At 39.5% G+C, this 13,240-nt stretch overlaps 1 protein-coding gene across 1 annotated transcript in view; it reads right to left on the bottom strand.

Annotated features, from left to right (window-relative positions):
- Positions 1-849: 849 nt before the first annotated feature.
- LOC123319328 overlaps positions 850-13,240 on the bottom strand; it is a 76,190-nt gene continuing 63,799 nt past the window's right edge. Inside the window, exons 3-4 of the mRNA XM_044906239.1 lie at positions 2,155-2,389; positions 850-1,074 (exon numbers count right to left, since the gene is read on the bottom strand). Of these exons, the coding sequence (XP_044762174.1) occupies positions 957-1,074; positions 2,155-2,389 (353 nt within the window). The 3' untranslated portion in view covers positions 850-956. The remainder of the gene's footprint in view (positions 1,075-2,154; positions 2,390-13,240) is intronic.

Here is a 13,240-nt window from a genome sequence, read left to right on the forward strand (position 1 = left end):
CTCACATTATTTTTTAACGTAGATTCAATATCTGCCATAAAAAAATGGGGTTCTAATTTGAAAAAATTGATTTTTCACGATTTTGTCATCCCTAACTTTGAAAGCGATTTTTTCACCCCCTGTATCATGAATCGCGATTTCGATTTCTAAAGTGGATACATCAATCTTACATCTTGAAAAATCCCAAAAATGAAAATTTTCCATCCAAAAACCTCGAAGTTATTCTTGTTTCAGCGGAGCTCTATTTTCGAATTTTTTTTCGAATTTTCCCGCTCAGAGAGAATTTTCCAACCAAAACTGAAAAATGTTACATCAAAATAACTTGAAATTTCATAAGGAATCTATTTCTGCAATAAAAAAATTGTGTTCTAATTTGAAAAACGGAAGTTGACGTCATTTCCGGAAAAACCGGAGGTGCTCATGCCTTGAAAATATTTTAGATTTCATCAGCATCGTGAAATACTTATAAGTGCTGAACTTCATGAAAATACGTTCAGTAGTTTCCCTTATAAATATGGGTGAGGTTCCTCGTGAAAGACTCTGTATACCTACGTATAAATATACGTACCTATCTGACTGACATTTTTTACAAGAAACGTAAGATAAATTTTCTTTCACTTTTATGCTAACTTTATCTCTCATTTTTCTTCAATATACGGAATTTTCCTTCATCTCTTTTATTTTCAAATTAGAATAAGTTTCCACAGGAATACATTGCTTTGGTCTGGAAGGTATGAATTGTTTTGATTTGATATTCTCATGATGACTTCTATTCGAATATCAAACTTGACAACGCTCTAATTTTTCATCAAGATATCTTGGAAGAGCCGAGAAAAGTAAAAGAAAAAACACTAAGACCTTAATTTATTTACAGAGATATTTCTAAAGACTATGTTAACATCATCAAAGTACAGATGTAACATCACCTAAGAATAAGGTTAATTTATGACAAATTTCTATTTTCTCTCCTCCTCGTTGAAAATATTTTCCAAAAGCTGCTTCGTTATGGACCGGTGTGGAAGAGTGGGGTCCAATTTGGGTCGTCCGTATAATCTGCTATTAATCACGTACAACCTGAAATGTAGGTACATATGAAAAATTCAATTTATCATATATTCTGAATGAAGCGGGAAAGTATAATAATACCTCAAGAATCTCCATTCAAAAACGGCATTCACTAGTTCATAATTTATGCTTTCAATTTTGTACGTAAAGCTCTGATATTTTTTAATTGGAGTTAAAGGACGTCTTGATGTCACCCCGTCCCTTTTTTTCAATGTAGTTGGATTATTATGAAGAAACAAAAGTTGAACTTTAGTATCTATAAAACTTTCGACGGTTTTTCAACATATTTCGATAAAAATAGCGGTGGGGTGATATCGGCGATTCAATTCTTTAAATATCTCAAAAACTTTCATAGTGAAATATACCAAAATTAGTGTGAAATTCAGAAATACCTAACTCTCACGTGATAATTTCTTTTTTTCAGTTCGTAATTAAGGGTATATTGCTAAAAGATGTGGCACATTTCCCTATTTGGGTTTGCTCGAGCCCCGACAAACTGTCTCGTCGAAGACTGACTGTCGTTACGCGCCCACCGTAACGCAAAAAAAACTCCTTCGGAAAATTCCAATGGCGCCAGTAGTCTATAGACAACTCTCGTTAAAGTTTGTACTGAGAAACATGGAGACGAAGTAGTCAAAAAGTTATTATAAAGGTTATCAACCCACCACAGTTGATTACAACTAAAAGAAGGGAATTTAAGCCTCAAATCAAGAATCCAGTTGGTCCTGAACTTCCGAAAGAAAAGGAGGTGTAAGTTTAGGATCGAAAAGCGTCGGTAGATTTCGTTAATAGGTGAAATTTACCGGATAACTTCGGAGTTACATAGATCTGAAATTATTTTCTCAATATTTGAAAAAATTCCACTCCAGTAGAAATCGAATTCGGTAAGTAATTGTTAAGTACGAAGACTTCTGTAACCCTCAATTTTTTTTCAGCTTCGATTTAGTCGAGAATTATCGCTTTTGGGGCCAAATTGGAAACAACTAAAAAATTCAGTATGAAAAGTAGAAAGCATTGGTGCTATCATTGTTCTGAGATTTCAACCCATCGTAAGGAGGGTTTGGAGAAATTCAAATGAATCAGACTTACTTCGAGCTTAGGTCACACCTAACATTGAACCACCAATCGCAGACAAAGACAGCTTGACTGAACTGGGTTCCGTTTGGACAGAGGAACGTTGTTTGTCTTCCGTCAATGTCGCAATAATGCCAACTTTGACACCTTGCTTCCTCGTCGGCGTAAAAGCCAGGATAGGCCTGGTCATCACAATAAAAATTGGTATAAGGCACTGTTCCAAGCACTGGATAGTCTGTTCCTGGTCGGCCTATGAGTGAAAAATGAAGAATTAAAAATTAGGAGAAATAAATAAAAATGGATGATTTGTTAAGGTGGCGACCGGCTATTTCTCGGAAAGGGAGAAGGGAGATCTCATTACAAACTCGGACCGAATAGAAGAGTAGGTATTTTGCAATATTTTCATTGCCGTTGTTTTCCATTCTCTACAAAATATTTCCTTATAAAGATTGGAAAAAGGAATTGAATGAGAAACTACTGTTTTTTTTCGCAACATTTGTTCAAGTCATTTTTCCATATTTTATATATCAGGTAATAGTTATTTGTGCAACCAGTTGGAAAATCGCTTCACTCGTTGCGCAAAACAACGCGAAATACGAAAAATACTGCTTCCCGAGGTGTTTCACACAATTTTTTTTTTCTAATTTTGAATAGGATGTTGGTAAATTATTAAATTTTTCACTCCGCTACTATTAAAGCAAGTATCGTTTCATCGTCAGTTCCGAAAAGCAAAACTTTTCAAAACGTCAATGAGTTTTAAAAAGTGTCACTTCATATGTCAAAATTATAAAAATAATTTTTCCCTAGATACAGAAAAAACAATGTACCTTCCGTAAATTTGACCAGAAATTAATTAGCTTGGGCTCTTTTTGGGATTATTCAGCGTAGATATCAGAAACAGTTAAATACGAACATATCGAATATGTTTGGATTGCAACTGAAAAGAGTTGTGGAGCACCTTATGACTTTAGCCTTGCGGCTTTCACACTCCTCTCCAACGGAAAATTCACTCATCCCAGATATCTCAGATATCAAAAGGATTAAGCTCTGTTGGAGCCCTTTCCAGGTTTTCGGACTCGTGGTGGTGATCGGGTCCGGGTCGCTCCTCGCCTCCCTGCCGTAGGTTGGATTCCTGCTCCACCCGCACTTCCTGTCGGCGCAGACGGTGTTCCCCTGAACTCCCCATGTACTCGCGTACAGTTCTCGCCGTTCCGAGCAGCACCGCCTTCTGCATGACTCTATAGATATTTTCGTCCAGCTGAAGTTTCCTCAAGTTCTCTAGTAGTTTCTTCGGTATCAGGCCTGTAGATGAAATGACAATAGGGATGGTCTTGATATCTTTCAGCTTCCACTGTCTTCTGGTTTGTTCCTCGAGATCTCTGTATTTTGAAATTTTTTCAGTGTGCCCATCTAGAAGATTGTTATTATTTGGAATCGCCACATCGATGAATAGTGCTCTGTCCTCATCCTTATTGAGCAATATGAGGTCTGGTCTATTGTGGGTTATTTTCCGGTCTGTCAGAACCGTGCGATCCCAGTAGAGCTTGTGATGTTCATTTTCCAACACAGTTCGGATTGTAATTGTAATAAGGAACCTTTTTCGAAGTTAGAAGTTGGTGTTTTAGTGCCAATTCTTGGTGAAGAATCTTGGCAACAGCATCATGTCTATTTTTGTACTCCGTGCCCGCGAACTTCTGACATCCCCCGGTGATGTGCTGGATAGTTTGATGTGTCGCACAGCCATAACAACAGCTATCGTCCGCCACTGAGGCATCCTTGGCGATATATTTCATGTAATTTCTTGTTGGAATCACCTGATCCTGGATGGCGAGCATGAAGCCCTCTGTCTCAGGAAACAACCTTCCAGAAGTCAACCAGTAGTTCGACGCAGATATGTCGACGTAATCATGGTTGACCTCATTCTGGTGCCTTCCATGCAGAGGTTTGCCAATCAGTTTTTGCATTTTACTTTCTGCAGAGTGTTCGACGGTTTCCAAGTGATCCTGTTGTAGCTTTAACGGTGTAGAACTATCAGCAACACAAACTACTCGATGGAGTTCTGACGAAGCAGCCTTGCTCAGGAAATATTTTCGAAGTCCTTCAATTTCCTGGGACATACGGTTGGACAAATCAACAATTCCTCTACCCCCAAGATGTCGTGGCAGCTCTGTCCGTTTTATTGAGCTTTTGGGGTGATGTTTATTGTGTTTAGTCAGCATCGTACTTATTTTTCTCTGTAAGGTTGCTAAATCGGTGGTCGTCCAAGAGATGATACCAAATGAATAGCTCAGCGCTGAGCAAGCGTAGGTGTTAATCGCTTTTATCAGATTCTTGCTGTTGAGACCAGTTCTCATTATCCTTCTCAATCTTCGGGTGAACTCCTCCGTTAATTCTTTCTTCATCTGGGTCTGATTGATTTTTCTTGCCTGTTTCATGCCTAGATACTTGTATGTGTCTCTTTCCTTCAATGCTTCAATTTCTGCACCTTCCTTGAGTTTGAACGTACCATCTTCTATTTTCCCTCTCGTTATGTTCAGCAGTCGACATTTTTCTAATCCAAACTTCATTTTGATGTCTTCCGAAAATCCTTTCACCATTTTCAGCATCTGTTGCATTTGTTTTTTGGTAGATGCGAAGAGTTTCAAATCGTCCATGTAAAGTAGATGATTCATTTTCATCATAGTTCTACTGCCGTTCTTGATGGAAAATCCGTAGTCCGTAGAATTCAATCTATGAGACAAGGGATTCAGGGCCATGCAGAACCACAGAGGGCTCAGCGAGTCTCCTTGGAAAATTCCGCGTCTTATTGGAATAGGTCCTGTTGTAATGGAGCAATCTGCTGCTTTCATTTGAAGACTAGTTCGCCAGGTTGACATGGCGTTTTTCAGGAACTTAACAATATTGGGATCCACCTTGTAAATCTTCAAGATCGCCAAGAGCCATTCGTGGGGTATATAATCGAATGCTTTTTTGTAGTCTATGTACGCAGCGTAAAGATTCCTCCGCTTGGAGAACGCTTGATTGCAGATAACTGAATCAATTATCAGCTGTTCTTTGCACCCTCGGCTGTTTTTGGTGCATCCTTTCTGTTGCATGGCGATGATGTTATTCCTTTCGCAATGGTTGTGAATTCGATTTGAAATGCACGATGTGATTAATTTGTACAGCGTTGGAAGATATGTGATTGGTCGGTATTTGGATGGGTCTTCTGTATTCCTTTGGTTTTTAGGTAACAGGTACGTTGTGCCATGTGTAAGGAATATTGGCATTCTTTCAGGATTTTCAATGACATCATTCATTGCGGAGGTCAATTTGTCATGCATGATCCAAAGTTTCTTGATCCAGAAGTTCTGTAATCCATCAGGCCCAGGTGCCCACCAGTTGTGTAGTCCTCTGATAGCTGATTTTACTTCTTCAATTGTGATCTTGTCATGCTGCATCGGCTCATATATTATAGCTTCAGATTTTTCATCTTCACTCCATCCGGTATCTCCATTGAACTGAGGTTTCGTTGATAATTGTTCGGTCCAGAATTGTTCTTTGGCTTCCTTTGGTGGTAACTTTCCATTTTCAGACGATGTGAGTAACCAGTAGAAAGTTTCTTCCGCCTTTTCGAATGAATTTTTGTCTCTTTTTCGGCTCTAATTGCTTTTATATCTCCTCAGGCGTTCTGCATACAGACTTAACTTTTGATTCAGAGTGTCGAGGCAGTGGTGAGCTGTAGCATTCTCCGTCTTTCGTTCTGTGTGTGTTCTGTTTCTATCCATGATTTCTTTGGCAGCTTTCACAACCTTTCTTTCGCGATTCCCGTTCAAGTACTCCGTCAGTCGTCCAATGTCTCTTCTTAGTCTTTCTGTTTTGTGTTGCAGCACGTACCTTATTATTATTATTTGAACCGGGGTCGCTGTGGCTCTATTAACCTTTCGGGAACTGCGACCATGTAGATCCTTTGTTCTCTACCCTACTCATTCATAAGAACCCAATGAGGTCGTCAATGGTGTTGATAAAACTGACAACATCCTAAGCCTAAGCCGTTACCTTGTGAGTATCCAGGACCGGTTTCCCTATATGATTGGTTCTTAGGTCCGTCAGCTATGGACACTTGCATATCATGTGTTCAGCTGTTTCTGCTTCTGATCCACAGAGCCTACAAATCTCATCTGCTGACTTACCCATACAGTACAAATGATATTTTTACCGACAATGCCCCGTCAGCAGTACCACCATCACCTGAAGCTCAGCTCGTGACAGCTTTAGCAGTTTTCTGGTGTAGATCGGTGAAATCCTCACGAATTTCTTTGACTGAATTATTCCAGGAGTATTTCTCCAGAGGGTTAAGCTGTTGTTCAACTCCAATTGTTCGATCGCTGCCTTGTTTGGTATTTTCCAAGCCCACAGAAAGGCTCAGGTCCAGCAGGTATTAACCTCGATGCTCTTTTGAAAGTTCATCGGCTTTCTCGTTTCCTTCAACACCACAGTGCCCTGGTACCTATAGTAGAGTCACTTTGTTGTCTCTGGCCAGTTGCTTTATGGTATTACGGCACTCCCATGTCTGCAGAGATCTCTAGCAGATTGATTTCAGGGACCTCAGCGTGGCCTGGCTGCTGTCCGTGGTAATATAGCGCACCTTTGAGGTTCATTTTAGGACACTCCTGAGCGCATACGTAAACAGTCAGTGTCTCGGTCTGTTTATGTCCATATACGACAATGCCGGTGCCCCTTTCTGATTTTGATCCATCAGTGAACCACATGGATGACTTATTGTCCAAGCGATTTACGAAAATTATTGAACTAGGACGGTCAGCTATGACCGTTTCAAAGGGCGTTTCGAAATCGAAAATGATTGGCAGAACATCCGATGGTTTTGCCAAGAGATTTGAGTCCAGTTGATTCAATATCCTCATACGTCCAACCCAGTTTCCGGGTAGAAGATTCCCCTTAAAGGATATTTTTATTGCTTCTAGCAGGCTACATTTCCTCAAATGTAAGTGTAGGGGAGGCAGATCAAGTATGGCCTCAAGCGCTGCTGTGGGAGCTGTGTGCATAACTCCCGTAACACCAACACAGGCCAGCCTTTGAATTTTCTGCAGCCGGCTGCATGTGATGACCTCTTCGGTTTTGGTCCACCATGCTAGAGACGCATCGGTGACAATAGGGCGTACAACTGCTGTGTATAGCCACAATACCATTTTCGGTTTCATGCCGCAAGTCTTTCCAAAGAGTCTTTTGCAAGCGCACCTGGCCGCCGTGGCTCTGGAAAGAGTCTTATCTATGTTTTTCCTGCAGTTGAGTTGGCTGTCTTGGATGACACCTAGATATTTGCACTCACTGGAGAACTCCAGAGACTGGCCGTTCAGGACCAGCGTTCTGAATTCGAGATTCCTTTTTCTTGTGAACGGAATCAGTCTTGTCTTCGAGGGATTGACAATTAGCCCCTCCTCCTCGCACCACTGTTCTATTATCCTGAGAGCGGTTTGCATTAGGCTGCTCAGTGGGCCTTCATGCTTGCCTCTCTCAGTCACCACTATGTCGTCGGCGTATGACAAACAATAACAAAAATTTCTTTATTTTAATTGAGGAAGAGGTGTTATTCGCCTTCAACAAGACCAGATCTCCCTCCATGAATGGTACAAATCTGCCCCCAGGACTTCTGAAAGCTCTCCTTTCAGCTCTTTTCGATAGTGTGGCCTCCGCAAGCCGGAGTTTCACTTCGAGAGGAGGTTCAGTTTTAGAATAACAACCGGAGACATGCAACGATTTAGGCAACAATCTCACCCGTTCCGTGTCACACTGTAGTTCATTCGGAGAGTATCCAGTCGATTCATGGACTATCTCATTCAGAAAATCCTGCACATTAGCCACCTCAAAAGCCCATTTCGAATGTTTATCAGAACAAAACGTCCTAAACAATCGTCCCAGCTCACGCATCACTCTCTCCGAAGGGTTTGCTTGGGGGTGTCTAACAGACGAGTAAACAGCCTTTATATTGTGATCCTCTAGGGCCTTTTTCCAGAGACTAGAGGTGAACTGCGTTCCCCTGTCACTCAGAATCCTGCAAATAGGACCGTATTTAGGTAAGTAATCCTTCAATAACCGCGTCAACAGCGAACGAGTGGTAGCCTTTTTCAAAGGAAAAAGTGCCACATGCTTGGTAAACAAATTTAGTATGACAAATAAATATTGGGCACCTCCTCTAGATCGAATGAGTGGCCCATATATGTCCACAGCAACAATGTCTGACCTGTCCAGCGGTAAAATACAACTTTGAGGGGGTGAAGAAAGAGTAGATGTCTTGGCATATTGACAGATATGACAAGCTTTGACTACCCGCTTTATATTCCGATGTAAATTGGTAACCCACATCTCAGACTTCATATGTAACCACGTTTTATAAACACCAAAATGCCCTAACGCATTACGGTAAGCCATAATACACCGATCGACTAGTTCAGAGGGCAAACATAACAGCATACGATCACCATACGATCCATGACCAGACTCCACAGCAGGGGTGATAGTATCCCTCCTTGAGGGCATCCCCTGTACGTCAGCACGGTCACTTCAGTTTCCCCCAGGTAGGCTGTGAAGGTTCGCCCTTTCAACCTAGCTGATATCCACTTAACAGTGGAGGGTTCTATCCCTTTCCGTTAAGCTGCATTGCATATAGAAACATGTAGGGTATTATCAAACGCACCCTCAATGTCTCCAAACATTGCGAGCTGAATCTCATTTGCCGCAAGGGTGCCCTCCACCTCTGAGAAGATGGTGGAGGAGAAGTGGATTTACCCGCTGTATGGGCAAATCCACAAATTGTTATGGAGCCTTAAATTTCCCCTTATAATGTTGTCAATTATTTTCTCCTATGCAGCACCTCACTTTTTGTTTGATTTTTAGTGAAAAATTTCGATTAAATTATTCAACTCTAATGTACTGATAGAAGGCCAAATCGAATTCTCTTTTCACCTGTCGAAATCGCAAACTCGTAGCTCCCCTCGTTCCGAAGGTATTGGCATTTTATCAATTTTGGTCGCCACCCTCGATGAATCATCCTGTATAAAATGAATTTCGTGAATTTTTTTTTTGAAATAGGAAAAATTTGATTAGACCGCTTCGATAAGAACCAATATGTTAAATCCCAAAAGATATTCGAATATCTCTTCGAAATTCGTTTCACTATTTCGAATTTTTTTCTGCTACTCTGACGAGTTTTTCATCTCCGAAGGGTTCTCTGATTTCACTCATTGAATTTAGTTTCTGAGTCTGCGTCAGTGGAGAGATTGTTTGCACGTGCGCAATCATAAAATTTTAGTCCAACGCAAAATTAGAACCGTTCCGGACTGCGAACCAAAACAAGCCTACTTTGTATCACAATTCAGTTCCTATTTTGCTTTGCAGGTTGAAGATATTGTCGAACGAAATCAGCTGGTCTGTTGTTCAATCCTCGCCGTGCTTTGTTTGTCAACTTAATAGCTATTATTACAACTAGGGAAATATGAACAGTATATTTCCCGAGGTTGTCAAAGTTACATGTATAGACAACCGAGGGAAATATATTCATATTTCCCGTGGTGTAATCAATAGTTTTTTTCTGATTGAAATAATCTGTTATGGGGAAATCATTGTTAGATTGTATATGTTTGTAATAATTAAATTTTTAACGTTGCTATGGGCCATGTTTCTGAAAATCATGGTTGACTGGTTTCATTTTGACGTCTTGTCAGAAATAAAATTATTGAAATAATGTCGAACTACGTCGAAACTCAATCGGCAAAAGCCCGTGAATCTTTGGTTCCGGCCAAATCTCAAGCTGCCTACAGTAGAGAGTACGATTGCTTTCAGGAGTGGAAAAGAAAAAATTTGGTGGACGGTGTGAGCGATAATATTTTGTTAGCATATTTCCAAGATTTGGTATGTTGCTCTGATTCTTGTTATTCTTGATGTATGATTAATTCATTCGATCCCCAGTCGCAGAAATATTCACCAAACACGTTATGGCCGAAACTATCGATGTTAAGATCAATGCTACATTTGAAGGAAAAAACTGATGTCAAATTATTCGATGAAGTCGAAGCATTTGTTAAGAACAAAAATAAAGGATACGTTCCTAAAAAATCAGCAGTGTTGTCCCGGGAATAGCTCAAGACATTCTTGAGTGAAGCTCCTAATGACGTTTTTTTGATGTATAAGGTAAAAGTTTAATTTTGATTTCCTCTGTTTATAAGATTTTTACATTCACAATTTTGAAGGTTGTTTTAATAATGGAAATCTTTGGCGCCTGCAGAACACAAGAGCTGGTGAATATGCTATCTTCAGATATCGAAGATCGTGGGTCGGTAATCATAATTAAAGTCTCAAAAACTAAGAATGATATAAACAGAATATTCACTATAATTGATGAAGAAGATCTGGGTGCTGCTCGTTTGGTGCGGGAGTATTCGGCGTTGCGTCCGCAAGGCGTTCTTAGGTTCTTCGTAGCTTATAGAGATAAGAAGTGTACTCTTCAGCCTGTCGGCAAAAATACCTTCGGAAAAATTCCGAGTAAGGTTGCTGAATGGTTGGGATTAGATAATCCGAAAATGTATACAGGCCATTGTGGAAGACGAACATCCGCGACTTTGGTTGCCGATGCGGGAGCCTCAATGACAACACTCAAGAGACATGGTGGTTGGAAAAGTTCGTCTGTTGCAGAAGGCTATCTGGCTGACAGTATGCTGCACAAAAATAAGGTAGCGAAGATGATAGCAGGTGTGGAGGGAGAGCCATCTGCAGCATCACAGTCTTTGAAGACCGTTTTGGGAGAATCGTCCGAGACTGCTGCTGCACGGAATGTTCTCAAGAAAACTGTAGTCTCGTCGACGAATAATTATGAACAAGATATTTCTTCTTCCTTTGTATCTGGTGGAAAAACTTTCAGTGGAAATTTCAACAATTGCAGTTTCCATTTTGTTACTAAATAAAGAAATAAAATATGATTTGACGTTTTGAAAGAAATATGATTTGACGTTTCATATTTCCCTAGGGAAATATGAACTGACATTCCATATTTCCCTAGGGAAATATGAGTGTGTTATGACACATGGTAACTAAGGCGATATAGCTCAATATTGGTTCGATCAGAAAAAAAAGTATTTTTTTATCCAGTTTTTCGATTACAATAAAGATTAAGAGTATTAAAAGTTTTTATGAATCAATATCCTTCTTTTTTTGTTTCATAATGTGATTCGATTGTTTTCTTCATAATTCCATAATACATAACCCAGTATCCCAGAAGAAGTTCTTTCTATTCCCCGCCTACTTCCTGCATGTGAGCCGATCAAGATCAAAAAAACTCGATCCATAAAAATGATGGAGTGAAATCTCTTGTCTTGTTCCTCTTTGCTGCAGAAGTGGGAGATAGAGATCTATCAGTTATTCAAGTAGACAACAAGGAGATGAAACGGAGTTATGATTGATCCAATTTCAAAAAAATATGGTAAGATATACAATGATAATCATGAGAAATTTTGATTATGTTACGAAAGATGCTATGGATGGTCTGGTTCGAAACGGAAGTTTAAGTTTTGTCCCAGTTGGTGGCACCGAAGCTATTCCGGGAAACACATGCAGTCTGTTGATCCTGCCTGGTGACATGGACGATATATGACTCAAAATCATGCCACTTGATGAATCGAATTCCAAATTTCAAAAATGCTCATAAGTATATACTTCTCGAGAATGGGAGTGGATAATAATGATATACTAATATGAAGGAAATAAAAAAACGTTTTTGAGTATGTTCTAATGTATTAAGTTGTCTACATTCGATTAACCTGCTCAGATGAATGACAGCAGTAAGCAGTAAGACTGTTTGAGCGTCAACTTGGTAGAGAAAGTTACAAAATGAAGATTCTACTTTGTGGCCTCTGCAGTTTTAAAACAAGTTCCTTCTGTGCAAACACCTTAGGGTAGCCACATATACCAGAATGTCCTTCTGACGGAATTCAGAGCGTCTAGAATTGTACCTATATAATTTCAATATGCACCACACACATTTTTTCAGATCTATCTGTCAGAATGCACTGGAGGAGAGTTTTGAATTCCGGATATGAAAATTTTAAATTATGAATTCATAACAAACTTCCATTCTACCTTTCATATAATTCAAACGAGCCAGCTCATACACGACGGAATTCAGATTCTGATTGATTATTTCAGTTGCACAAGGCGAGGTGGTGTCAAATTGATAGGATGAAACCAGTGTTTAGTTTTGCGTTTTTTTTTATGAACAACGAATATTAGTGCGTCTTCTTGTTACTTTTTTCCTTTTGGTATTCTATTATATGACCATTATTGTTACCATTTGTTTGTAATAATTTGTAGAATAAATTTGATTTAATTTGATTTGACTTGATTCCATAATAACATAGCTCGCTAAGATGATACGCTAAGCTCTCTAGGATGAACGAAGGAATGAAAAAATGATATTTTTCCAATTTGGTACATTCATTTTTCAATTCTAACATACCTTGTGCAAGAGAAAAACGAACGACAAAATCATATGTTATGTTCATTTTTGGGAATACGGTCTTTTGTTTTCAATTATTTTGTTATAAATCTCATTGCCACCTGGCAATATTTTGGATATCAATAGCCTTCCTTTGAAGGAATTTTCATTCTGAATCATCAAGACACACCAAGTGTTCAAGTACGCTGGCTAAAAATATATTTTCTAAGCATTAGGAACTTATTCAAATGATAATGGAAACACACATGCGAAGTGGAAATTGAATTGGATTGGGAAATAGTTATTTTCCTATCAAGTGCGGAAAGTGATACTTGCCCGCACGAAACTGCCGTTGCCCGAACGATGCGAAGCAGAGTTCGGGTAAGCAGTTGAGTGCGGGCAAGACACTTTACGCAATATTTTTTCTTCAAGCGCTTGAAATATATAAATATATCCATTTCACGAAACAGATCATATCTCATTTGATTAATTCATATATCCCTATAGCACGAAGTAGTCCTATGGACATCCATAGGACGTCCTCTTCGGACATTACGGACATCCATGGGACGTCCATTTCTGGTACAATGGACGTTCTATGGACATCCGAGGGACGTA

Source organism: Coccinella septempunctata, chromosome 8, assembly GCF_907165205.1.
Source record: "Coccinella septempunctata chromosome 8, icCocSept1.1, whole genome shotgun sequence".
In the NCBI taxonomy this organism is placed as follows: Eukaryota; Metazoa; Arthropoda; class Insecta; order Coleoptera; family Coccinellidae; genus Coccinella; species Coccinella septempunctata.